General features: G+C 40.7%; 2 protein-coding genes across 3 annotated transcripts; both read left to right on the top strand.

The window, feature by feature from the left end:
* The first annotated feature begins 392 nt into the window (after positions 1-392).
* c2cd3 (C2 domain containing 3 centriole elongation regulator) lies at positions 393-17,752 on the top strand. Of its 2 annotated transcripts, none has more exons than XM_051397439.1 (33): positions 393-606; positions 1,812-2,081; positions 2,166-2,323; positions 2,506-2,684; positions 2,787-2,950; positions 3,040-3,172; positions 3,255-3,407; positions 3,496-3,643; positions 3,747-3,856; positions 4,200-4,403; positions 4,491-4,606; positions 4,714-4,832; positions 5,720-5,851; positions 5,954-6,409; positions 6,530-6,681; positions 7,215-7,458; positions 7,823-8,006; positions 8,091-8,274; positions 8,659-8,831; positions 8,922-9,057; positions 9,384-9,652; positions 9,792-9,869; positions 9,952-10,560; positions 10,646-10,984; positions 11,651-11,789; positions 11,880-11,944; positions 12,032-12,237; positions 12,323-12,453; positions 12,575-12,721; positions 12,810-13,000; positions 13,929-14,676; positions 15,412-15,520; positions 17,491-17,752. In XM_051397439.1, exons 1-33 carry the CDS (start codon positions 558-560, stop codon positions 17,626-17,628), a joined length of 6,633 nt encoding a protein of 2,210 aa, XP_051253399.1. In that variant the 5' UTR covers positions 393-557; the 3' UTR covers positions 17,629-17,752. The 2 variants fall into 2 exon arrangements, with proteins under 2 accessions (XP_051253399.1, XP_051253398.1); XM_051397438.1 differs by having other exon boundaries at positions 9,789-9,869.
* A 934-nt stretch (positions 17,753-18,686) lies between these two features.
* Positions 18,687-24,737, top strand: LOC127362099 (mitochondrial uncoupling protein 2-like). The gene is made up of 7 exons (XM_051397440.1): positions 18,687-18,822; positions 19,018-19,581; positions 20,100-20,307; positions 21,959-22,162; positions 22,783-22,884; positions 22,997-23,177; positions 23,258-24,737. Exons 2-7 carry the CDS (start codon positions 19,456-19,458, stop codon positions 23,370-23,372), a joined length of 936 nt encoding a protein of 311 aa, XP_051253400.1. The 5' UTR covers positions 18,687-18,822; positions 19,018-19,455; the 3' UTR covers positions 23,373-24,737.
* The last annotated feature ends 684 nt before the right edge of the window (positions 24,738-25,421 follow it).

The raw sequence follows: 25,421 nt of genomic DNA, 5'->3' as shown, positions 1-25,421 counted from the left end.
AATTTTAAAGACTAATTTGATCATAATATTTCACTTATATAAAAAATATCAATACCACAGTGAAGAAATATTCTGTTACAAGTAAAAGTCCTGCATTCAAATGTATAGTATAATTACAACAAAAACATACCCGAATTACAATAATGCAGAATATTGCTGGGTAGCTTATCAGTTTCTCCATGGGATCAATAATGTCTAATCTTTACAATTTATTTGTTTATAATATTTTGCATTATTAATTTGTAGTAATAAGTAACTAAATGTATCAGATAAATGTACAATAAAATTACTTTTCAGTGTCACAACCGAATGAACTCAATTTCCCAGAATGCCTCTGTGACACGCAGCGGCAGCAGAGGCGGCACGTTCGGAGTTTTGTTGCTCGGAAACAGTTTTGCGCGCTGCCGTTTGTGTGTGTGTATATGTGTGTGTGTTTGTGTAGCTCTGTTAAACGGATTATTAGTTTTCTGGAGTGTGATAAACACCATGCCTGCCAACAGTTCAGCTCCTGCTTTGACCAGGCGACCATTCACTGTCTATAATATCTGAGCTGAGGGATGAAGAGTCGAAAACAGAGGTCTAAAGCTGGAGGCGGCAAAAAGAAAGGTAAACTGCTGTTAGCTTAGCTCTACCTGGTACAGCTAACGTTAAGTAGCATCAGCTGTCAGTTAGCTTCGTATGTTAGCCTGCTAGATAATGATAAGTGTAATTATAAATATGCTCCTCGCTTTCTCTTGTGTTTTTTTTGCACGTGTTGTCAGTGTTATTAGTGCACTTTAGAAGGCGTTTGTTTATTAACTTGTAACTCGGTACTCAGAGCTTTTACTTTGTTAATTTAGAGCATAAAAAGTCTAAATAAAAACATGGAAATGTGTTCTAACATTGTGGTGTTCCTGTATCTGCTGCTGTGTGTAGTCTCAACCTTCAGTCTCGTTGTTGATAATATGTGCTGCTGCATGTTTTGGCTGGGCAATTGACTTTAGACTGTTAACTAAAGATTAAAATAAAGATTCACTTTTATAACTTCAAGTCATTATGAGACACTTTTCTAATTATTTAACCTTTAACGTTACATTATTATTAATGTTGTCAATAATACCGTGCTTGTTTAACTCATTGATTTTACAGTAGCATATTTCTTGTAAGCTTTCTGCATACCTACAGCTGTGAACAGAAGGGAAGGGTAATATGGCTGAAATAATAACAGTGTTAATGAGAATATTGTTTATCTTCAAACTAATGAAGTGTGTTTCACTGTTACATATTGCTTAAACTCTTCATATGTGTAAATCAAAGTTTGTTTTTATTGACGGGATGTTTAGATCATATCATCATAATTTCATTGTACTGAAAGTCAAACGTTAGTGTTGAGCTATTGTACAATCCCAGTGAACAGTACATTATATTACTGTTATTAGGGATGCACCGATATATCAGCCTTACATCGTTATCGGCCTATCAGAAAATAAAATGGCAATTACTTATACGAGTTGTTTATCTGTTGTTTTGCATATATTTTGCACTGGCTAAATGTTGTGTTGGTTATTTGCAATTATTACTGGCACGTATTGCAAATACCGATGTCAGTTTCCCTGGCACAAAAGGGCAATTAAATAACAACAAAAAAAACATCTGTATTGGTCTCGGCTCAGAATTTCCCACTTGTTACATCCCTTACTGTTATACCAGCCAACATCAAGCTAAAATCTGCAGCAAATGCTACTCTGGTCCGTCCAGTTATATGGTTAGTATTTTCAGTGTTTGCATTGTTTGTGTCAAACTTTCCTGTATTCAAAAACAACTCTTTTCAGTCCCCAGCGATGTGTCGCCCTCCACCGGCCTCCCTCCTTTGGTCGAGGGCCAGCTAAGATGCTTCCTGCGGGTGACTATAAGCCGGGTACTATGGACAGTTCACAAGCCTCCGTCTGCAACCTTTGTCAGGCTGCGCTGGTGGGGAGAGTCTTCCAATGGGACACATTTCTTTCCAAGAGATGGATCGCAGACGTCACAGAAGGCCATCAAGACCACAGCCCGCTTCGCCATCCGCTGTGGTCCAAAGCAGTTTACCTCATATCTTACAGGTAACTAATAAGGCTTAGCATTTGAGTTTCCTATCCTGCAAGCACATGTTTAAAACCAACCACTAATTTGTCATTACTGAACAGATATGGGCTCTATGGTGCTGGAAATTCTGACAAAACCGGATCATTTGCCGATTGCACGGGCTCAGGTTGCGGGCATTTCTCGTCTCTCTCTGTCGCACCCCATCAGTGGATTTTACACCCTCGTATCTCCAACATCTGAGAAGCTGGGAGAGTTACAGGTCAGTGGAGACAAGCCATTGAAATCACCATAGATAGTTAGATGGACAGCAAAATCACCCCTTATTAATTTCAAGGTGTTATAATGTTGTACCTGTAATAGCTGATAACATAAGGATTCGTTGCCATCACCAGTTCTGTTTTAAATGAAATAACTGGTCCACATTTTGGCTTTTTTTTTCAGGTTTCCCTTAATTTGGAGGCTCTGACAGAAGCCTACGACAGCAGCAGCTCAGGTCCCATCACAGATATCAGCATTGAGGGACCACATGTCAACCAGTTGCCTGTGCCCTCGCAGCCCAGACCGCTCTCTGTTGGCAGCGGGATAGAATCAGCCGGGAGCAGCAGTGGAAACACACCAAGGTTTGAAGTTGTTGCTTGTCCTAATCAAATGGCTGTGTCTTGTTGTTCTAAGAGTTTAAATCTGAGCATAATAGTATGTATATATTGCTGTAATATTTTCAGAGGGAAAGACCACTTATATTTCCAAAATGCCCAGAAAGACAAAGGTATCAAAGAATCGCTGGAGAATCAGATGCCAAGAACAAACAAATCTCCGAACAGTCAAACGGCTGTGAATCCTTCAAGCCAGGAGCCTTGTGACCAAACCAACAATGATATCCTCTCAGGTTGGTTGAAGCATGACATCAGATGTACAAACACACACAGATCTGACAAATCTGTCTTAACAAATGCCCAACATTTTCTCACATCTCAGTTATTCTAGAGCGTGGGAACAAGCTTAGAAATGCTATGGTGGTATCAGCTTTGAAATGTGACATGGATTCTGCCCCAACTCTGAAAGACACTCCTCTGCCTCTCCCAAAGGATAACATCCTGCCACCGTCCAAGTTAGTGTTACAAAAGTTTGTTAAAATGTTTTCAATATCCGCATAATGCACTGTCTGTAATACTTCATTTTTGTGTCTGTAGGCCCTTCCCTTCTCCCTCTGGGATGTTTCTTCAAAATATTCTTCATGCTGATTCAGCTCTCAAGCACTCTGATGATGTTGCTCTAATCTCAGACTGTGGCTTAGACTGTCCTGCTGACATGGATAACAGAGCTGTGGATCTGCTCCTCGGCAGGTGTCTATGTGCACATTTACTTATAAAGTTGACACAAAATCTAAGCAGTTTTTTTCCAAGGTTTTTACTCTTTTTTTTTTTTTTCCAGCTTAAATACATCACCCCTACCCCTTTGGGATGGAGAGGACTCCTTCCACGAATCTCTCTCTGGCCATAGCAGTGTGTGTGGGGATAGTGAGCTTAATGATCCACAGTATGATCAGAGCTTACTGGAAAATTTGTTCTACAAAACCCCTGTAAGTAGACAAGAAAAACGCATGTTTTATGTGTATTATGAGTATAAGTTAACTTGATTTTTTCTTTAGCAGCGGGTTATTTTAAGTCATTCTTGTCTTTCAGATGTCAGATATCAAACCAAATGACACTGAGGTACAGGGTCGAGAAACACTGTCCTCGTGTAACAAAGAGCCAAAACAGCTGACGCAGTCTGGACCCAAGATTAGTGGAGGGTAAGGGCCTTTACATGCTTCTTAAGCCATGCTGCCTCGACAGTAAACAGTAAAAAGCTCCTCTCAGAAGATCGGGTGGGGGTTGGGTGGTTTTTTAATCCTTATACCTTCAATTTTAGCCACTGTAAAAACGTACTTAATGACGACTGAACTGGCTCTGAAAGGGCATATCTTCACGGTATTCTAATTGATTAAAATCTGTTGATAAGATAAGGAAATGGACCAATAAATTAATAATAAACCAATTACACATGTTGTATGGGATACATACAAGGTACCAGGATAGCACAGACAAAACATGCACTTTTTGTACATTGAATTATTCACCATATTTTGTGTCTAGTCCAAATTCAGCGCCTCAGCGGTCTGCCAATGCTGGTGATATCCTTCCTGGCCTGAGTGCAGAGCAGTTGACTTTGCTCAGCTTGATCCGGCTGGCGAGAGTCACTGTTGACTCCCTGACTGTACCTACAGGCAGTACAACCACCACACCGAGAAAAACCTTGAGTAAAGGGAAACCTCCTCGACCATTAACCAGCAAGAAGTGGTAGGCAAAACATTTAACACTATTTTTTTTATCTCATTTTAAAATAATTATGTAAGTAACAATGATATCTTCTCTCTTTTTCATCAGCACGTATTTTATCGAGTATGTTTTCCCGATGGCTTCCACTTCTAGTCGACATGAGCGTCGTAAAGGGGGAGATGGGGAAGTGACCAGAGCTGTTGCCAGTAAAGTCACAGGAGGAGGTATGACCTGTTAGAATATCTGCTTTTATGAAACCCACCTGAGTGAAAAACACTGTTTCTGTCAGATTTCTGACTGTGTCTGACATAAGCTCTACTGTGTTTTTTAGCGGTGAAGTTCCACCACCACTCTATGTTTCCTGTCCACCTCACTACAGCAACGGTTAAACAATGGTGGGGAACTGATCTGATTTTCAAGATTTACTCACGGAAGAGCGACCAAAAGAAAGTAAGTAGCTTTGGACTAAACATTACTCATTTGATTGGTTAAAAACAATAATATTGGCTTGGTGAGGTGCCTGCTGAGATCCAATAGGATACTGAAAGACAGCACCAATCCCAGCCACAGCCTGTTCACCCTGCTGCCATCTGGGAAGAGGTACAGAGTCTCTGCTGCCATACCTAAAGGCAGTGGTTACATTCTCCCTCAACAATTCATCATACAAATTTGTATTTTTATTTGATGACTTATTAAGCATAAGTGCATAGTGTCTGAATTTTATTCTATAACCTTGCACTTTAAATGACAATAAAATAACCTTGAAACCTTTTGGATCTTTAGTATCTACTGTATTCTTTAACAAAGGTGTACCTTAAGGTCACACTGTTACATTTGGGTTAAACTAAATGTACGTTGTTCTGCCAATAATGACCGTCATCTGTTTGCATCAACCAGTATCCTTGGGGTCTCAAAAAGTCTAAAATCTGATCTGAATCTGAATTTTAGATCAATTATCTTAAAAATGATTTTGACCGGTCTTAAAATGTATTGTATAAATAAGGTTAACATTACTTGTATAAATGTCAGTCTCCCTTTTAAATGTGTTCTTGGGAAGATTGACCATGATGTTACTGCACGGAACTAATATCGATTTTCATTCATATCCGTTGTACTTTTATTTGTTAGTATGGATGTAAAATAAAATAAGATAGGTCTGAAATTGTGTTTATAGTCTTAAAAAGGTCATAAACCTACAGAAACCCGAACATCACAGGAAAAAAAAAGTGTTCTCTTTCTACTAAAAGCCTAGAAACACAGATGTACATAAAATTAAAACTCATCACTATAAAGTACTTAAAGGAATAATGTGCTAACCTCAGCTTCTCTTTTTGCAGCCTGTTCCCATCGGTGAGGCGGTTCACCCACTGCGCTTTCTGCTGCAGAGCAAGCAGCTGAGTCAGTCTGTTGTCTTACCTGTACGGAGTGTGGAGGGAAACCGTGAAACACAGGAGATTGGACCTCTCAAGGTAATTTACTGTATTTTTTTATAACCTAGGAATTAATGATTGAAAGCCTGGTATTTGTTACCCAAGTGACCGTCATAGGAGTAATTTTACAGTATTTTTCAGGTGTCGCTAGATCTTGCTGCAGACAGCAAAGATTTCTCTTCTGAAAAAAGTAAAAGCAAGCTGGCGTTGAGAGACACATCGCCTTCACAAACTGCACACAGTCCTCGGAGAGAGACCAGCTCCAGATCTCAACATGTTGATGTTGGCAGGGAGGAGTTACCAGCTGGCTCTTTTGAGGACTCCAGGCTGAATGTTTGGAGTCCTCAGAGACCATCGAAAAAATCCTCTCCCCATCCCAGCCTCCACACATCTCCTCATATATCACGGCTGCAGGTGGAGGAAGAACCTGAGGTCCTGCTGCACACTTTACTTATGGTGCCAGACGGAAAGAACTTCAGCTGTGGGCCCATGCAGGCTCCAAATGTCTACTTGAACTGTAAACTCTTTTGGTGCGATGAGACGGCTAGATCTGTCATCAGCTGGGGTCAGGCTAATCCTTCTTTCAACTTTGTTCAGGTAAGCCCAGGAGACCGAGTCTTCTAACCATATATAAAACTTTAAATCAGGCTACAAAGGAGGCAACATTCTCCAGACTCCTGCTGACCCACATTACTTTTTCTCCATCCTTTATCTCAGGTGACACCTGTGGCCTTAACAACTAAGCTGCTGGAGCGGATGAAAAATAATATGATGGTGATCGAGGTGTGGCAGAAGAAAGGAAGTTCAGGACAGGATCGACTCCTCGGCCTCGTTAAATTACCTCTTCATCAGTTCTACATGTCATTTAGGCAAGTTTTGGAAAGATGATTGTTTTTAAATATTTCAAGTGGTATTGGTAGAAGTGAAATTAGAGTTGAAACGAGTAGTCAATTAATCCATTGTTTGTTTGACAGAAAATCAATCTGTAATTTATTTAAATAATCTATTCATCATTTAAGTTGTTTTGTTCTGCAAAAGAAATTTACAGGCTCTGACCTCTAAAATGTGAATATTTGTGGGTTTTCCTCTGTTATAGTAAAATGAATGAAAACTAATTTCTGACATTTTATAGACTAAATGATTAATCAAGAAAAAAATAAGCAGAATAATTGTTAATGATAATTATCATTTGTTGCACCCTGAGAGATTACAGACACAACTGTGATACAGTGTCTGAGTTCAGAGTAGGCAAAAGGCTAAGAAACTTAATGGGGATCATTTACATCCTCTTTTATTTAACCTGCCTTTTGGATGGTGCTATTGTATGTCTCCTCTAATCTATATCTAAAATACACCAACCAATAGACCAATAACTCTCCTGTCTTTTTTTTCTCCCCTCCAGGGATCCAAATATCACCCACCTTCTTCTCCAGGCGCAGTACCCTGTTTTAGGGGTGGACTGCTACATGCCAGTCATTGATGTGTTCTCAGGTAGTTGTAAGGGAAACCTCCGTGTTGTTCTGGCTATGGGCCGATCAGAGCAGATAGTTGCCCTGCAGCGCACGAGGGATGAAGAATACGACTCTTTATCTCATCTTGTGAGACCAGTTCATCTGCTTGATCATCAGCCACGTTCACAAGCAAACGTCAGTGTTTCTTTTGGCTACAAAATCAAAAGCATGTTTTTTTTTGTCTTTGTTCTTATCAAACAGATAATTGCAGCTAGACAGCTCCTTCCAAGGCTATTTATGGAAATGTTCCTTGTGAATTATACCAGAAAATGTTTGTGGATGAACAATGAAGTGCTAAAACTGTAATGCAAATGTAATTTTTTTTTTTAAATACCAAAAACTTATAATACTGAAGATCATTACATTTGTAACCACCAGAATCAAGGATATCTTCATAACTAACTATGATATCTGAAAAGTTTCAGACCTGATGGCATGAACAAAAATATATGCTGACAAGATGTGAAGTCCTATTGACCTGCTTTTTTTTCTCGCTCAGGCGATTGCAACACGAGAGGAAACCATGAGAGAGCATCTGTTTGTAATAAGAGTGGAGAAGGTAAATGGGCTGACACCTCTGCAGTCCACAGTGTGGGGTGAGGCTGACTGCTACGTCCAGTACAGTTTCCCTTGTCAGGAGGGTGACCCTGCTGTGAAGGTGGACCAAAACCTCATAGAGAGCAGTAAGGCCATTTTGGAGTAAAACCTTTAACCTTAAAGTTTTTCTTCCCTCTGTTTCACTCTGACCTGTATCTCTTCTCCAATAGGTGTGAACCTGAAAGTTTTTCGTACCACCACAACTCTCTGTGTGCCTGACCCGATGTTTGGCCACACTGAGACTCATGTGCTTCTCGCCCCTGATGGAGTGCCTGTTCAGAGGCTGCTGCTCAGCTCTCTTTCAAGTCAAGGCCTAAGAGGTGGAGGTGGTGTCCAGTTTGAAGTTTGGTGCAGGTTTGTTGTTGTCAATGTCTCGATTTGCTGAGCCTAATTCCTGAAGCTTTGCATCTATGTGTTGCATTTATTACGTGCAGAGGCTCTGTAGTTATCCTGCGACCTCCCCCTACAGCGTGTGAATACAACATGGAACAGGTTTTAGGAATATAAATGGTTTCCTTTTCAGTAAAATTAGACAAATATTTGTCACATAGCAAAGCCGTATCTAGTCCGAACACTCTCCTATCTGCAGTTATCTTGTAAATGAAAGAATGTAAACACCATTACTATGTGTACATATACAACAGTGCCCATTTATACACAACACATTGATTGTGAGTTCATAGCTTAGAATCTTAGTTGAATGCTGGTTTCATATGAGGGATTTCTGTGTCTCTGTAGATATTATTATCCAAATGTTCGAGACCAGCTTGTGGCCAAAGGAATGCTGCCGTTGTCCAAACTGTGTGCCATGGTCACCATGCAGAGACAGCATCCTGACGAGGCTCAAATGTTCTCCCTGCCCCTGATTCCCAGGACAGACAGTCCCATAGGACATCAGCCTCAGCCCTCAGGTACACAGAAACACACGGAGCAATGGCAATATAATACTGTACTGACACATTTGGTGTGTTAAATGTTAACTGATCTGTTGTGGTTCTTAGGCCTGCTAGATGTGTGCATTCGGTACAAGCACCGACCAGTGAGACCTGAAGGGCAGAACTCTAAAGGAGTTGCCTCTCGTGTCGTGACACTCGTGGTTCAAGTGCACAGAGCATCAGGTCTGCAGGCTGCAGCAAGGTACATCACCAACACTGTCCTCCTGGAAGCTCTAAATGTTTTTATTTTGTTGATGTGATAGTCAACAGATTTTACACAATTAAAATTGGAAGTGGAATTCACACAGATGTAGATAAAACTGGAAGGTTTTTGGAATATTACTGATGGGTGAGAAGGGGCCTAAGTGACATTTTGGGCAAAAATTTGTTACCAATCCAGAGTTATTAACCAAAAACAGAAAGAAAAAATGCAATAAAAACCATGTGAAATGGTTCCAACAAGTACTGAGGTTCTCTGACAACAAATTGAAATGACATTCAGCTCCATTTCTTACTGCTCTGTTTCAGGGTTGTATCTGAACAAGACGAAAGATTCAGTTACTTTGCTGGTGTGGGAGTGAACGCATATGTCACAGTCCAGCTCTCGTTCTTGCCAGAGAGCGAGAGGAGGAGCACCCGTGTAGCTGCCAGGACCTTCTGCCCGGAGTTTGACCACCACATGGAGGTGTCCTGTGACCTGCTGGTTCAGAGGAGCAGCGGAGAAACCTGCAGCCTGGCTGAACAGCTGGACGAAGCATCTGCTGTCTTCACTGTCTGGAACAGAGACAATCGCAAAGGTTTAAGTCAGCTTTTTTTAATTCCACAATTTACTTTTTAGTTTGTTTAAGAATATAGAAGCAGTATTTCTTTAAGTGTTTTAATGTGAGTTCATAATATATAAGTTACTCATTTGTTCTGTGCCCCTTGTTGCAGCAGTGCTCACTCATAAGCCTAAAGATGTGATGTTGGGCACAGTGAAAATACCACTGGCTGATCTCATCCATAAAAGAACAGGTATGTTGCACTCAACAAATAATAGATCAATAGATTTCCGGTTGAATAAACAGATGTTGTGTTTCTTTTTTCAAACATGAAGGTATTTCTGGCTGGTTTGGAGTTTATATACCTGAGGAAACAAATTCATCTCAGCACCAGCACATTTTGGTCGGGGGCCTCGAGATCTCCGTAAACTTCTCCCACCACTCAGACAGGGAAAGAGTCATTAAAGCTGCTCAGGGTGTGGGCTGGGAAATAGCCCAGAATGAAGTGCAAGATGATGAAGAAGCCTGGGGAGACAGCATGAGAAAAATATCTTTGATTTTTTCGATGCCTAGAGCATGGATACCGGTCCACTGCTTGCTTCTGCCAGGCCACACTGAGCTTCAGCGCTCCACCTACTGCTACTTTAGGTACAAGTTCTACGACCAGGATGCCTTCTGCTCACAGATGAAACACCCGTCTGTTGAGGTTGATGGGGAGGAAGGTCAGGCCAAGGTGACTTTCCAGGGAAGTAGGACTCTGGAGCTGAGGAGCACTCAGCCCTTGATGTGGTATCTCAGAGAGGAGAGGCTGGAGGTTCAGGTGTGGGTTGCGTTTAAAAAAGACAAAACCCGAAGACCCAGAGACACAGACCGACTGGTGGGTTCAGCATTTGTCGATCTTTCCTCTCTTGCAAAGACGCCCAAGCAGAAGCTTACTCTCAGTGGTAAGAAATCATTAATTGTGTTGTCATTTAACTGATTGTTATTGGCAATATTTCTGAGTGTAATCACAGTGTCATGGTTTTTAAGGAGTCTACCCGCTGTTCAGACGCTCAGCAGCAGATCTGCAGGGCGCTGCTCTCAGGGTGCACATCACCCTGACAACAGGTTTCGTCCCTGTGGAGCACTCTGCCGGAGTTGATACCCTGCAGGACTCGGACAGCCAGGGGGAGCTCTTATCAGAAGAGGTTGAAGCAGCAGATCGAGCCCCCTCGCCCATTACACCCAAAAACTCACATCGTAGACACAACAATAAATCCTCCAGGACACCTCCAGACATCACATCTGTGCAGCACACAGAATTGAGCGTGGATGAATCTTTCCCTGTGACTGTTGCAGTGGACCGGGCGATGCACCTGAATCTGAAAGGTGAGCTTGAGACCTGAAATCTTTTTTCTCCCACCCTTTTTTTTCTATAGACAGTACATTAGAGGCTTTCCATGCAGAATTTGTCCATTGCTGTTTATAAACACACCATTCTTAGCTGGCCCCTCCTCCCCGGCTCAAGAGAGCCAGAGGGAGCACCTTTGGTCAAGCTACCTAGACAATAAAAGTTTATTTTCCCGATTTTTTTCACAGCAGTTACATTCTAAAGCCCAAATAAACATGGCCACACCTCTGCACAATCCTACAGGAAAGTGCTATATTTTTGGATTTTGTGTAAATACAGTTGAAACGTAGCTTCATCCTGTCTGCCCTTGGACAAACTGACACACAGACCTGCAGCTCGTTATGAATGTATAAAGCAGACAGGGAGAGATGGACAAAAGTGTAACCTGGCTGCTATGTTTTTGTGGAGTCTCAAACTCACACCTTGCACACTGCCCAAAGGTGGATGCCCAGAAACATCCTGCATACAGCAAAATAAGAAAATACAGGCAGAGGGCAGGGTTTCTGCCAATACAGACACTGCCAATTCTAATGGGTCATTGATTGATTTGGGATTATGTTTGCATGAGTCTATACATTGTTTTTTAGGAACTCTCTGCATAGTTTTCCTTTAACATTAATGTATGTGTTGTGTTTCTCTGGCAGGCTGCCCTCTAGCAGAGCGCAGTGAAGTGTCACCATGCTGCTGTGTTTCGTACATCACTGCCAACTCCCCAGAACCAGCATCCACTGCTGTCATAGCCAACACTGACTGCCCTGTGTGGGACCATCAGCACGAGTGCAGGTCGAGTGAAATCACAGACATTAACTTAAATGTTTGACGATCTATAATACACATCAAATATCAGGCTGATGATTTGTTTAACATTTACAGGCTTTCAAAGCAGCTACTGGTTGATCCACAACAATCTCTCGTGTTCAAAGTCTGGCACAAAGGAGGTACAGGAAGTGGTTTCACCTCATGATATGTGTTACATTGATCTGTTAGATATATTAATTCACTATTGACTTGTTTCACTTTGACAGAAATGGAGAGGGTGATTGGATTTGCCTCTGTAGACCTGTCCCCCTTACTCTGTGGGTTCCAGTCAGTATGTGGTTGGTACAACATCACAGACTTCAGTGGTCAGTGTCACGGCCAGCTCAAAGTGTCCATCACTCCACTAAAGGGGGTCCAAGACCTCCGAGGACAGAGAAAAACTGTGAATGAGGAAGCTACCAAAAACTCATCAGTGAGAGAAAGTATTCATGCATGCTGTATGTCTTAATTTATTTAAGTAAACGATAACTTATTATAAAAACATGTTTTATTAACAGGGTTTATTTCAGACACTTCCTCTCAGCTACCATACCACAGCCACATACAGCTGCTTCCCCTCTCACATCAGCCGATACTCCGAGCAGAAGATCACGTCCCCTGACCACACAGACAGGCTGTTCTCTGAAAGGTTTGTATAACCACTACCCAAACATTTTATATACACATTATTTAAAATGTATTTCCACATGCTGAAAAAAAGGTTCCCAGGTGAATCATTGTATTTATTCATCGCCTTTACAAATGTTCAGATCCAGTGAGAGTGACCGCCATTTTGAACACATGGATAAAGTACGTCTTTACCATCAGAGTCTGCAGGAGCAAACAGCAGCTAATTCTGTTTGTAGCAGTGCTGGTGACATCAATCCCTCCAGCTCTTTCCTGTTTTCAGCACTCAGGTATCAATCCTCTGACAAACAATCCAACACCTTTGCTTTGCTTGTTTTAAAACATTAAAGTTTTGACTCCGTTACTATGTTTTTACAGAAAAAAATTAAGTGAGCTCGACAACATCCAGAGATACTTCAGCCGTAAGCTTTCCACTCCCACATTCCCGTCCATGAGTGAGCAGGACTGTCACACCAGGCGTGAGGAACCAAGGGACACAGAGACGGACGCATGTCAGCTACTTTTTAAGTCCAACCAGTTAGTGGGAGAAGTCAACAGTATCATTAGTGGTGAGCTTCTCGTCCATGCTAAAGAGGATGCATTGATTGGGTCTTAAACTACCAGCCAACAAATGAGCAAATGTAGCAACATTTTCCATCAGAAGTCTTTAGTGAATACATCATTTCAGCATTTGAGTCGTTAAGATGGATGGTTCACTCTTTTAAAAGTGTCCAATGGTCATTTTACCATTTAAAGATCATTCTTGGCAGGTAAACTTTGTTCTAGTTTACCCAACCCTGGCATTTGACCCAGAGTTCATTGCAAACGTAGTCTACTGTGTAGCTTACACACTTTAACCATAAATGGAGGCATCACTGTCTGACTTCTTTAGTCCTCTGAAGAAGCACCAGCTGGTGCTGAAATGTCAACTAGTGGAATAAAGTCAACGCTGCATTGCTGTCACTCTAAATCTGTGCTATTTTTATCAGGTTATTTTAGTACTTTAGGGCTGCAACTAACAGTTAATTTCCTTGAGGTAAGTGGACAGTTATTCTGCAGATCGTTTTCTCATTCAGTTAATCTGTTGTTTTGTATATATAATGTGGAAAATGTCCAGTGTAATTTCCATGGTGATGTATTCAAATTGACCAACAGTCCAAAACTCAAAAAGACAACAACTAAAAAGCATAAAATTCTCAAATTTGAAACGTTTTTTTGTATTTTCACTTGAAAAATGACAAAAATTTATTGCTTATCAATGTCTGTCAGTTGACTCATTTATCAACTAATTGTTGCAGCTGTAAAGTACTTGTTAGATCATTGCTGTCGTTTTTGGACACAGACAACAATGGTTTATGACAACCTAACTTTACCAACACTTAGAACATGAAAAAGTAGTTCTTCAATATTATGACATTGATTGCTGGGAGAAAGAAAACTTAGTCACATCTTGTCAAGAACAGTGTTGCAAAAATTTTGACTGTCCTCTTCACCCAGGTCTGCAAGGACACCACCTAGAAACAATTCCCTCAGACCCACAGAGCAGCTCAACTACTTCCCCTGTTGGAGACAAAAACCTTCAAACTATCCCTGAGAGTACCTCCAGTCCACGCAGAGCTTCAAATTCCTCCCAAGAAGATGTGTCAAAGATGTCTGAAGACCACACAGACTCTGAGCCTGAAGAAGAAAAGGATAGACGAGACCACAAGGTTACTGAGTCCGAGATTGAAAATGAAGAAGGAACGGACGGAGATGAAGATGGGACCGGTTGCAGACGGGACAAGGAAGCTGACTATGATGAGGAGGAGGAGGAGGAGGAAGATTACGATGAAGTTGTGGTCAAGCCGAGGCCTCTCAATGAGGTGACCTCTTTAACAGATAAAACCAGTCCTTGGACCAGCATCCTGTCAGACCCTGACCTGGTGTCTCTGGAGAGCCTGGAAGCACCAGACGAGCCAGATCTGAGCCAAAACGAGGACGAGAAGAGGAAGATGTTAAATCTGCAAACTCACGACTGTGGTGGGGAACACGGACGAGAGGAACCTGACAGTTTTTGTAGCTCAGCGGGAGACACTTCCGATAGAGAAGATGAAAGGACCCTACAAACTTTAGATGAGAGACAAGCGGAAGGGGCCAACAGCCCCGATGAGGGGTCAGGTGACTGTTCATCACACACCACACAGCACGCCACAGATACCCATGATGCTTCCTGCTCCCTGGACAATCCAGACACTCCACTCCAAACGTATCCTTAATCTGTATTTGTTGTTGTCTTTCTGGCTGTCGGATTAGTTTGTGCTGTTATTAGTTGCTTTAGAAGGCTGCTTAAGATCAAAGATTCAGGACAAAACTAGTTCACTGTGTTAATTATCCTTCAGCTCGCAGGGAGCTTAGAACTGAACATTATAACCTTCACAAAGGGAGCATTTACTGCAGGACTGTTGTTTTAGACTGCATCAGTCTTAGCTAGGTAGATCTGACAGGCTGTAACACTGCATTATTTTTTAATATTTATAATTCATAAAACCAGCAGACTATGGAATCTGGATTGATACATGGACGTCAGTCTGATATCCAATATGTGAATCAGGTCATTATCAGCACCCTGACATCTAATAGTGATATATTTGTTTAGTGTTGGTATTGACAACTACAGTTTGTGCGTGTAAGAGATGATGCATAGATCTCTGCCTATTTTTTCCCCCATTGTAACGCTCAAAGTCGGATCCACATCCATTTTGTGTCTTTGATGTGCAGTTATGATCACATGAACAGATGCAGGCGGCCACCCTCCGTCACTGGTTGATCATGTGATGCAGTTTGACCGTCTATTACGATAAAAAATTATAAACACTGTCTTTGCTTGTCAGCTTGATGTTCTTAAATGAGTTTGAAATGTCCTTTTTGTCTTTTTTCTTTTATTTAATCTTGTAGGATATCATAACACTGAATTTATTTACTTTAACATTCATACATTAAGCTCGGTCCCTGCAGAGGTCCCCAATTTCTTCCTCCCCTCTCACCAACTGGAGGCATCTATGAGAGCCATCCGATTAGCTCCTTCTTTCTCCAAGTCCACCAGTGACCCGGTGAGTATTTGTCACCGAATCTGCTTCTGGCATACACACTCACTCGCCCTCTGTCCACCTGTACTTTTCACTCACTCTCTCACTGTGTACCCGAATATCTTGTTATTATATTAACTCTAACCTCTTAGTTTTTATAACATGCAGTCCTCATGGAAGGAGAGATTGCTTGACAAATAAGACATTAAACAGAGTAGAATCTCTTGTTGATATCAGGAGCCAACTGCAATGCAAAAGCAGTGTGTTATTAATAGGTCACTTTAGGCTTTGCATGATGCATGCTGAACAGAGGCCAGTCAAGAATAGTGACGCTATGTACCAACTTAAGTTCAGTGCAATTTAATTCCCATTTGTGCAGATATAACAGCTTCAGGTCCACCCATTATTACACAATCTGACTTGTACAAATATTTAAAATAGGTGCTGTACTCAGTAGTTTAGGATGATGGTCATTGTTCCATCATTGTTCTCTTTTACAGTGTGTGAGCAGAAACACATTTTTCTCTGTCACATTTACGTACGTTGTGTCCGTAGCCTTTTATCTTTGAGAGAGGAGTTGACAAAGAATAATGTGTGTTTGTATCCCATCTGTCACCTCCAGTACACTCTATTTAAGGACACTGCTGTGATGTAACCAAAGGTCTGCGTGGTGGTTTTACTGCAAGAACAAAACACCCCCCGCTGCCCCGAGTATTAACCCCTTCCTCAACAGTCAGGGCTCAGGCGTCTGTGCCAACCAAATATTGTTACACAGTAAAACCAGACTGGTAACAGGTGGTTTTGTTTTTGAAGTGTCACATCATGAGGTTGTGACTTTTAAATTGCATAATACAAATATATAAAATAACTTAGTAACCTTGTTATATTCACTATACAATTGTGTACAATTACAAAGCAACTTGGCCTGTCTGTCCCTCTAAAGAGTGAACTAGAGTTATGCTATGTTAGTTGTTTTACTTGTAATACTTGTCTTTAATTCTGTATACCAGTGCCACATGAGCACAGACGTTGTTGCCACAATAATCCGTAATGACAGTGGAAAAACATGTTTTTAAATTTCTTATTTCAAATCATAAAGTGAAATCTTAAAAAGTTAATGAACTCCTTACCTGAGCCCAAATGCATCCTGTTTGCTTTGATTATCCTCTTAAATATCTGTAAAACTTGATTGGTGGCAAATTCAATTGATTGGACATGGTTCAGAAAGGCACACAGGTGTGTGTATATTCAGTGTGTACAGAGTGCCTCAAAATTTTAACTCCATGAACGAGTAGGCTTGGTCTGCAATTATCATGATTACCATCATCTTTAGCCAAATCGCTGCCTTGTTAAAATGTACTGGAGTCATATCAGGTGACTCTACATTTTCAAAACTGAGGAAGCACGTTAATATTATGCACACATATTTGCCCAGGGTAGTCCATAGAGTCACACAGTTGTGAGCTGTGTGATTCCCAGTCAGTTGAGATGGAAAAGTATTTCTGCATCACTCCAGTGTTCCCTACCATGGATCCAGTTACAAAGAGGGTGTGGAGATACCAGACGTTCATGTAGGTGTTTGAGTTTGAGGTGGGCGGTGATGTGTCTGTGTTTACAGGATGGTGCTTTTAAAGAACCGGTTCAAGCTAGTTCTGGTCGCTGATCTCCAGATTGTACACTGTGTACTCCAGATGGACCCGAGACAAGCCCCTCTAACAGTATACACATTAACATGAACATTAACCAAAGAAGGGCTTGCTATGTTTGAGTGGTGACTCGTGTGACCACACACACCTCAGACACACAATAAAATACTGTTTGACTAATTAGAATGCTTGTTTTGAGTCACGCCTTTTAAGTATGTTACCTTTTCAAGTCCTGTTTATTAAGTACAATAGTAAATATACAATAGTAAATATACAATAGTCTTCTTAGGCTCGTAGTTGTATTGCAGCACTCACATTGTAAGTGTGTTTTTGCTGTGATCTTCCCAGGAGCAAAGCTCTCCAGTTTACACCGTTCCACATCGCAGCGGTCCTCGACAGCGTCGCGACATGTCGCCATCATCCAGGAAGAAAGAGACTGAAAGAATAGCAAAAATATTTGCAGCCCACTTTGATGACATTCAGTAGAACATGGTGGCTTTGTTTGCTAAGCATTTATGATTACATTTGGACTGCTCCGTGGTTTAAAAGATCATGTAAATTAATTATAACATTTTGTATTTTTATAAATAAATATGAACTGTTTTCAACACTGGATGCCTTTTTGAATTTTGTTGATATATGGGATTTGTGACACCAGAACCTGCTTCTAGGAAACAGGGAAGGCCAAACAGCTCTAAACTACAACACAAGTCAACACGTTGGCACATTTACAGCACATCTTTAAAGTACAGTGGAAACATTTACATGTTAACGATGTGAGCAGGAGAATGTGCTGTGGTGCTGTTAAAGAGACCTCATAGTTTCTAGTTTGGTGATAAAACTCAATATATTGGAATTGGTGTTGCAGGTGCATTGCAGAATAATACAAAACAGTGTATGTATGTCCAAGTATATGGTTATATGTGTTTGGAAATAATGTTAAGAGAAGAGGAAAACAAGCTCTGCATAAGAGTAAAAACTGATTTAAGCTGCTGTGCTGTGTTTTATACGTCTCTTGGTATGACTTACTTATAAAGATAGTGGTTGTGTTGGTGGGGCACGTGTTGTCTTTAAAGCACTGTACCCCAGCTTGTAACAAAGAGTTTCCATTCAAAAGTTGTATTCTCGAGGCCGAAGCCGAGATAACGCTGATGACATTGCCCAAGTTATTCCTCAGCTCAAGTAATATTCACTACGACAAGTCAACTGAAAAGTCTGGATTGTGCCTATTGAAATGGTAAAAATTAAAAAATGCAACCAACTCTTATCTGCTGCAGTTTGATTGTGAAATTGGGACTGCACTCTCTTTGAAGGACCTGAGCCGGAGGTTTATTTACCAAAACAACCAGTTTGTTTTCTTCCTCAAAATCTTTTTTGTAAATACTTAAAATAATGTTTGAAAAAAAACTTATCTTCTAAATCCTAAATGTCACCTTTGCTCTCCTTTCCAAGCAAATACTTTAAATGCTGCATCTTCTTGGGCTCATCGTGGGCTCATTACTGCCCCCTAAGGCCACAGGGCAGAGGACACCCACCGGTATCTGATTGCAGATGAGAAGCACACTTGTGTTCTCTCTTTACTCTTTAACTGGATCCTCATCAGCTGGTAGCAGACACTCCTGTAGTGGGTGTTACACCAGCTTAGAACAATTGTCCAACACCAACAAGACCATAAACAAGGTATTAGGTTGTTGAATGGGTGTACATGTTTTAATGCAGGGTGACATTAAATTATTATGACTGGTGTTTGTGGGTTTTAAGAGCAGGTGAATCACGATGAGCCAGAAAGACTTCCTGGCGACCAGAGAGTCCTGTTGGCCGTCCCATAAGTGTGTAGCAATTCATTAGCGTGTGGTGTGTCTGGTTTCCCTGCAGGGTTGGTGCAGCAGCAGCTTTCTATAGAGGAATCAACAAGTGTGCAGGAGGGGCTGGACTCGCTGAGCTCCGTGGCTTCGGTCTTGTCGCTCACATTGCGGATGTGTGCGGTTGCTTGAGGAGGCTGGCTGTTGTTTTTTTTTTTTTTTTTTTTTTGTTTTGTGTCTTTGCAATTTAAAGTGGTATGAGAGCGTGGAGCTTTTGTATGGCTAATGGCACAAGTAGAGGACTTGGTTTTCAAAATACAAACTTTTCAATACCTGAAACTTGACGTTGGCTGGACCTGTAATGTGATTAGTTTGTTCAGATGACTAAATTGTATAGTGCTTTAATGCGGACACGGAACAGAATCTGATTGGCGTCTAATTGATTTATGGGCTCAGTTTTTATTTAATTTTTTTTTGTTGACTGTTGATCCTCTGACCTCAATCATTGATCATGGTCGGTGGAAGAAGTGCCGATCTGGCCCCAACAGCCGCTGTCAAGGTCTTTTCAGCTGGAACAGCTGGCTGTGTGGCCGACCTGGTCACTTTCCCCCTGGACACAGCCAAAGTCAGACTGCAGGTGAGGATAATTTAACTCTATATTGTGACCAGCCACCTATAACATCTGTTTTAAGTTTAATTGTATTTTCTGTATATTTCATCTCCCTGCAGGATGGATTAAATGCCGCTAAAGCACTTTACGCAATGCCAGGATATAATTCTGGTGCAAAATGACTAAATTTCAATTTATTTGTTGGCATAAAAATAGCCACATATAAGAATATTGACTCTTAGCATCAGAAAAACTCCCCATGTGTACTATGTGTAACTGTGAACTCAAACACCTCCTCAGGAACAAGACCTCAGTGTCCTCAATGGTATTTGCAGCCCTGCTGGTTGCATTTGATAACACACTTGAGTGCATGTTGCTACATGTCAAACCAGACGTGTTAAAAAAACAAACAGAAAGGAAACTGCTAATATGCATATAAACACGAGATACTGATTTATTTATTAGACTGTTGAGAAACTCATTCAGTACCAAAACTGCTGTGAGGGATTTTTAATATAATTTATTGTGCATTTGTGTTACTTTAGATTCAAGGTGAATCCAAACCCTCACCGGGAGCCCAGAGAGCGAGATACAAGGGTGTTTTTGGTACAGTCTTCACCATGATAAAGACTGAGGGCCCGAGGAGCCTGTACAGTGGACTGGTGGCAGGACTGCACAGACAGATGAGCTTCGCCTCAGTCCGCATCGGCCTGTATGACACCATGAAGCAGTTCTACAACAGGGGGTCTGAGAGTATGTGACCAAATGTTTCTACAGTCATTTAGTGGAGAGACTGAAATATGTTTAGCTGAATGTCGAATTGTAATTCGTGTTTATCTTCTATCACAGTTCATTGTGCAATTTTGTTAAAGATGGACAGATAACTTTTAATAATCCCACAATGGGGAAATTCACTTGTCACAGCAACATTTGAGTGAAATAAATACAGAGGATACATACAGCAGGTCAAGGTCTTATTGTCTCTGGTGGTGGATGTGACTAACTGGTGGAAAGTTGGGAGTGTGGAAATCCAGTGGTCCAGTGTGTAACATTTATGGAAAGAAATGGAATATAATATTCATAGGTATGTTTTCAGTAGTGTATAATCACCAGAATATAGGAATTGTTGTGTTGTCGTTACCTTTAGAAGGATCTGTTTTTGTCTACAGATGGAACAGGTCCTTTTCTGCATAGTCCACCATATTAAACCACCATGTTTCTACAGTAGCCCAGAAAGGACAAATCAAACACTGGCTCCAGATAGGACCGTTCTAATTTTTTCGATAGTTTCGAGTTCACTGCAGTTTCTCATACACTCTTGGAAGGCGAGCGGTTTTGAGTTGGTTTCAATCTGCAATTTCTTCCTTTAAATTATTTGATTATAGAGCTGCAACTAACAATTAATGAATTAATCTGCTGATTATTTTCTCGATAAATCAATACATTTTATTATTAAAACTATTTCTCTCTATTCCCAAATATATTCATTTTACTATAGTATAAGACAAGACATCTATGCAAATCTTCATATTGAGAAGTTAGACGTTGAATATTTGGCATTTTTGCTTATAACTGCCCCAGCAGCCCACACTGGTTAGAGCACATACCAAGGCTGAGTCCTGCGGGGGTTTGGCTCCAGCCTGAGGTCCTTTGCTGTATGTCATCCCCTCTCTCTCCCCTGCCCTTCCAGTCTAACTCTCTACTGTCCTGTCATAAAGAAAAGACTAGTGCAACAACTCAACTAATGGTTGCAGCTCCAATCATTACTTATTATCGCCTGCAGTTGCAAACATAAAACAATGACACGACTAAAAGAGAGCTGGGATTTCAGGAAATGTGAGGCAGGTCAGACTGGGTCATCACAGCATCTTAAATAAAGTGAAAACAATTTGCCTAAAAATAAATGTTAATGAAATAGGAACATGCTCCAACAACAGCCAGTTAGGTCAAATTATACTTCTAGTTTATTGAAGTAGAGCTATGATACTGTTCAAACTCTGCCCCCACATGTCAGAAAATGTTACACTAAACTTACATTGTAGGATAAGTTTAAAAAAAAAATAAATAAATACCTCCAGGCTATAGGACACAGGGCAGATTCCTCCTTCAGAGAACATAATTGTGTTTACGCCAGAGGCCTCAACTGGTCACTCTCATCAGACATTGACGCCTGCAGTTAAGATTTCCAAGTTCACCCAGTGCTTATCAGCGAATAACTAGTTAAACCAGTTTGGAAGTTAACAAGCAGAGTTGCTTGTTGTTTTTTTTGGGGTTTTTTTTTGTCCGTTAATCACGGTAGTCATCATCTTCAGAACTGCACCCCCGTTCATTGTCTAATCACTGTGCTCATTTGTTTGTGACCATAAAAGGAAAGCAAGAGTTTCATGCATTGCTCGTATCACAGATGCAGGAATCGGGACGCGGCTGCTGGCGGGCTGCACCACGGGGGCGATGGCGGTGGCCCTCGCTCAGCCCACTGATGTGGTGAAAGTCAGGTTCCAGGCTCAGGTCCGCCTGCCTGAGAGCGGCTCTGTGAAGAGGTACAACGGCACGATTGACGCCTACAAGACCATAGCCAGGGAAGAGGGCGTTAGAGGCCTCTGGAAAGGTAAATGGGGAAACAAATAAATGACATTTGTAATTATTTCTTTAATCTCTGAATGTTAAGCAGCACTGTAGTGATTTTTTTTTACTTCTCTTTTTTTTATCACATTTTTTTTTGTAGTGTGTTTAAGTTTAAAAAAAAAAAAAAGTTTTGTAAGTGATGTTAAACTTGAAAAAGCTCTTAAAGATGAACTCCACTGATTTTACAACAAAGTTTGTTTAGAGGTCTTGAAGAATACTGCATATGTAAGAACAAAGTGGCCAAAAATGGATAAAAAATGACTCAAGTGATGTCACATGAGTCAGCGGGACTGAGGACTACAAGTTTGATTATTTAAAAAGCTGACCAGACCTCCTTAGGCTGCTCGTCATCTGTGCTTGAGGCCAGCAGCTCGAGGCTACTCTAACCACTACTGGCACAACACACCCAACTCTTTGACAGAAGTGTCAGCAATTAAGTTGCATTGTGGGTAATGTAGGTGACAAATTGTGACAAGGAAGAAGAATGTGAGGAATAAAAAGGATATCTCTGTTGCATAGATTAAATTTTTCTTCTTCTCTTTTGGACTTTTAAGGTTCCTCAGGTTGAATTTGATTGTTTACAATGTAAAATATTTTTTTCAGGCTGTCTGCCAAATATAACTCGTAATGCCATCGTAAACTGCTCCGAGCTGGTGACTTATGACATCATCAAAGAGCTCATCCTGAAGCACAACCTGATGACGGGCAAGTTCAAACGCTTTAGATTAAGCCCTCTGCCCTTCAGGCTCTCCTCTTAATAATTCCTGTTTGTCTTTGTGGCTTTTAATAACTAATATAAATATTTTGTTTTCAACAGACAACATGCCGTGTCACTTCACGGCAGCCTTCGCAGCAGGTTTCTGCACCACCATTGTAGCGTCTCCAGTGGATGTGGTGAAAACGCGCTACATGAATTCAGTGCCTGGCCAGTACAGCGGTGCCATTAACTGTGCCTTAACCATGCTGGTTAAAGAAGGACCCACTGCTTTCTATAAGGGGTATGTAGTGTAAAAGTAAGCAAAAAGTCAATGATAATTTGCCATTTTTCTTGATTAATCTGATTTTTTTTTTTTTACAGATTTATGCCCTCGTATCTTCGTCTGGGCTCCTGGAACATTGTGATGTTTGTGAGCTACGAGCAGATCAAGAGAGCTGTGGTAAGATTTCAGCAGTCCTGGGATTCCCAGCTCTGACCTGTCTGACAGCTGTTTTGACACTGCATTGGTGTTATTCGTGTGACAGAGCCGGCACTGTTTGTGGCTAGCCGCACATTATTCAGAGAGGGGAATGACTGCTGCTGCTGGTCCGGACCTGTTCTTCCTCAGGGATAGAATACATGCTTCGTCTTAAAGAGGCAGCTCTCAAAAGAATAACTGCAGGGTTGATTAATGATGAATGTTTGCTGACTTGTGCACATTATTATTATAATTTTTATCTAGTATTTTTAAATGGCCTTTTTTGCAGAAGACATTTTGACGTGTCAGAGGAGGAAAAGTACAGGTGTAAATAATGAAATGAATGAAGCCAAATTCCATTTAGTTTCAGAGTCCTTGTATTGTGCTGCTGTAATGACTCACTTAAATAGAACAGAGACCTTGTTAATGTCCTTAGTAACACCTGTGCTTTTCCTACAGTCAAAATTTCTGTTCAGAAAAATGTTAATTTATATTTACAGAGTAAAATCTGGTGTGGATGGGGATGCAGAGTTTCCTGCTATCAGCTATTAACAGTAACTTACTGGTTTTCCAGGTCTTAGTTGGGTTTTGTATTTCATGTCTGGTTGCTGTTATTATGATCATGTGAAACAATGCAGTCTTTCATATGAATTTTAAGACATTAGGATTAAAATTAAGTTATTTTCATTATGATTAATTAATTTGTCTTTAAAGAGTCATAAAATAACGCTAAAATCTCATTTATTAAAAAAAAGGTCAAGATATTTAATTTACTGTCATATAAAACAAGAAAAAACAGCAAATCCTCACAATTGAGATGCTTGAATTGCAGAATATTTGACATCTTTCTGTCAGTCGACTAGTTGATTTAACTTACGGTTTCAGCTCTATAAGGAATGAGCCAGAGTTATGTAATGCTAAAAATAAATGTAAATAATGTTACAAATTATATAGATATGGGAAAATTGAAATAATATGTAGTGTAATAATATGGGTATTGGTGAATCAAACGGAGACATCATCCACAAATGAAATACAAACATATAAACAGAATAAACCAGAAACATCCATCATCCAAGTCTGTTTTAAAAGGACAGAAAAAAAAGAGGTCAACCAACACTGACCCACATTCGGACAGGATGAACCCCACCACGTGTCACTCCATACCTGCTCTACTACCGTATGCTGATATTGATACTCTACTGTATAATCCAGTTTACATGAGACCATTCAGGGGAACAATGTGAAGATAAAACGCCCTTGAACTGTGAGACACGAATCAGTACTAACAGCCAATGAAAATGCTTTTCAGACATGACTTTTTTTTTTTATGACCGTTGTGTTTACATTAAATATATGTGTTGCCATATGTTCTGAATATTGCCCAATGTTGTTTGTGTTTTTTATTTTATATATATATATATATACTAGTAATTTAATGAAATAGAGACTTTCAGCAACTGTGGCTTTGTTGTACTGTTATAATTTGAGAGCCATTTGAAATCTAAATACTTTGTATACACCTTCATTTACTACATATTTGTGTGCAAAATGAACCAGGTTCTCTATCAAACAATGCAAAGGCACGGAGGTGAAAGAGGTGAAAAGCACAAAACAATCAGCTGACAGACAAGAAAATTGCCCAATTTGAGTGTTGTGGGACAAAAGAGGCTGCTGACAAAGATGTAACTGAAGTCTGTGGTGTAACAAAAGCCTTTGAATATGCTCCACCTTGCTAATCATCTACTGTAGTGCCAGTGAGGTTTCTCCATGGTTGAATTAGTATGGCAAGCTGTACTGGGCCATATGGCACTCTGGCTAACCCGAGTTAATGGAGGGGGAAACACAAAGATACTGGGCAAGTGATGAGTTTTACAAGATTAGTCTTGGCCTTTTATGAAAAGACGCACTGGTAAATATTAGGATCAACAGTAACTGTGAGCTTAAGGTAAATAAAGTGTTGTTCGTGGTCCTTTGCTGACCTTGGCAGGAGTCTCAGCACACAGACGCTGAGAGATATCGAGTGTCGGTGAGCAGTTCAAGTTCACTGAACCAACTGCTCACTAT

This window comes from Dicentrarchus labrax, unplaced genomic scaffold (genome assembly GCF_905237075.1).
Source record: "Dicentrarchus labrax unplaced genomic scaffold, dlabrax2021, whole genome shotgun sequence".
Classification (NCBI taxonomy): Eukaryota; Metazoa; Chordata; class Actinopteri; family Moronidae; genus Dicentrarchus; species Dicentrarchus labrax.
This window is presented reverse-complemented; position numbering and strand designations above follow the sequence as displayed.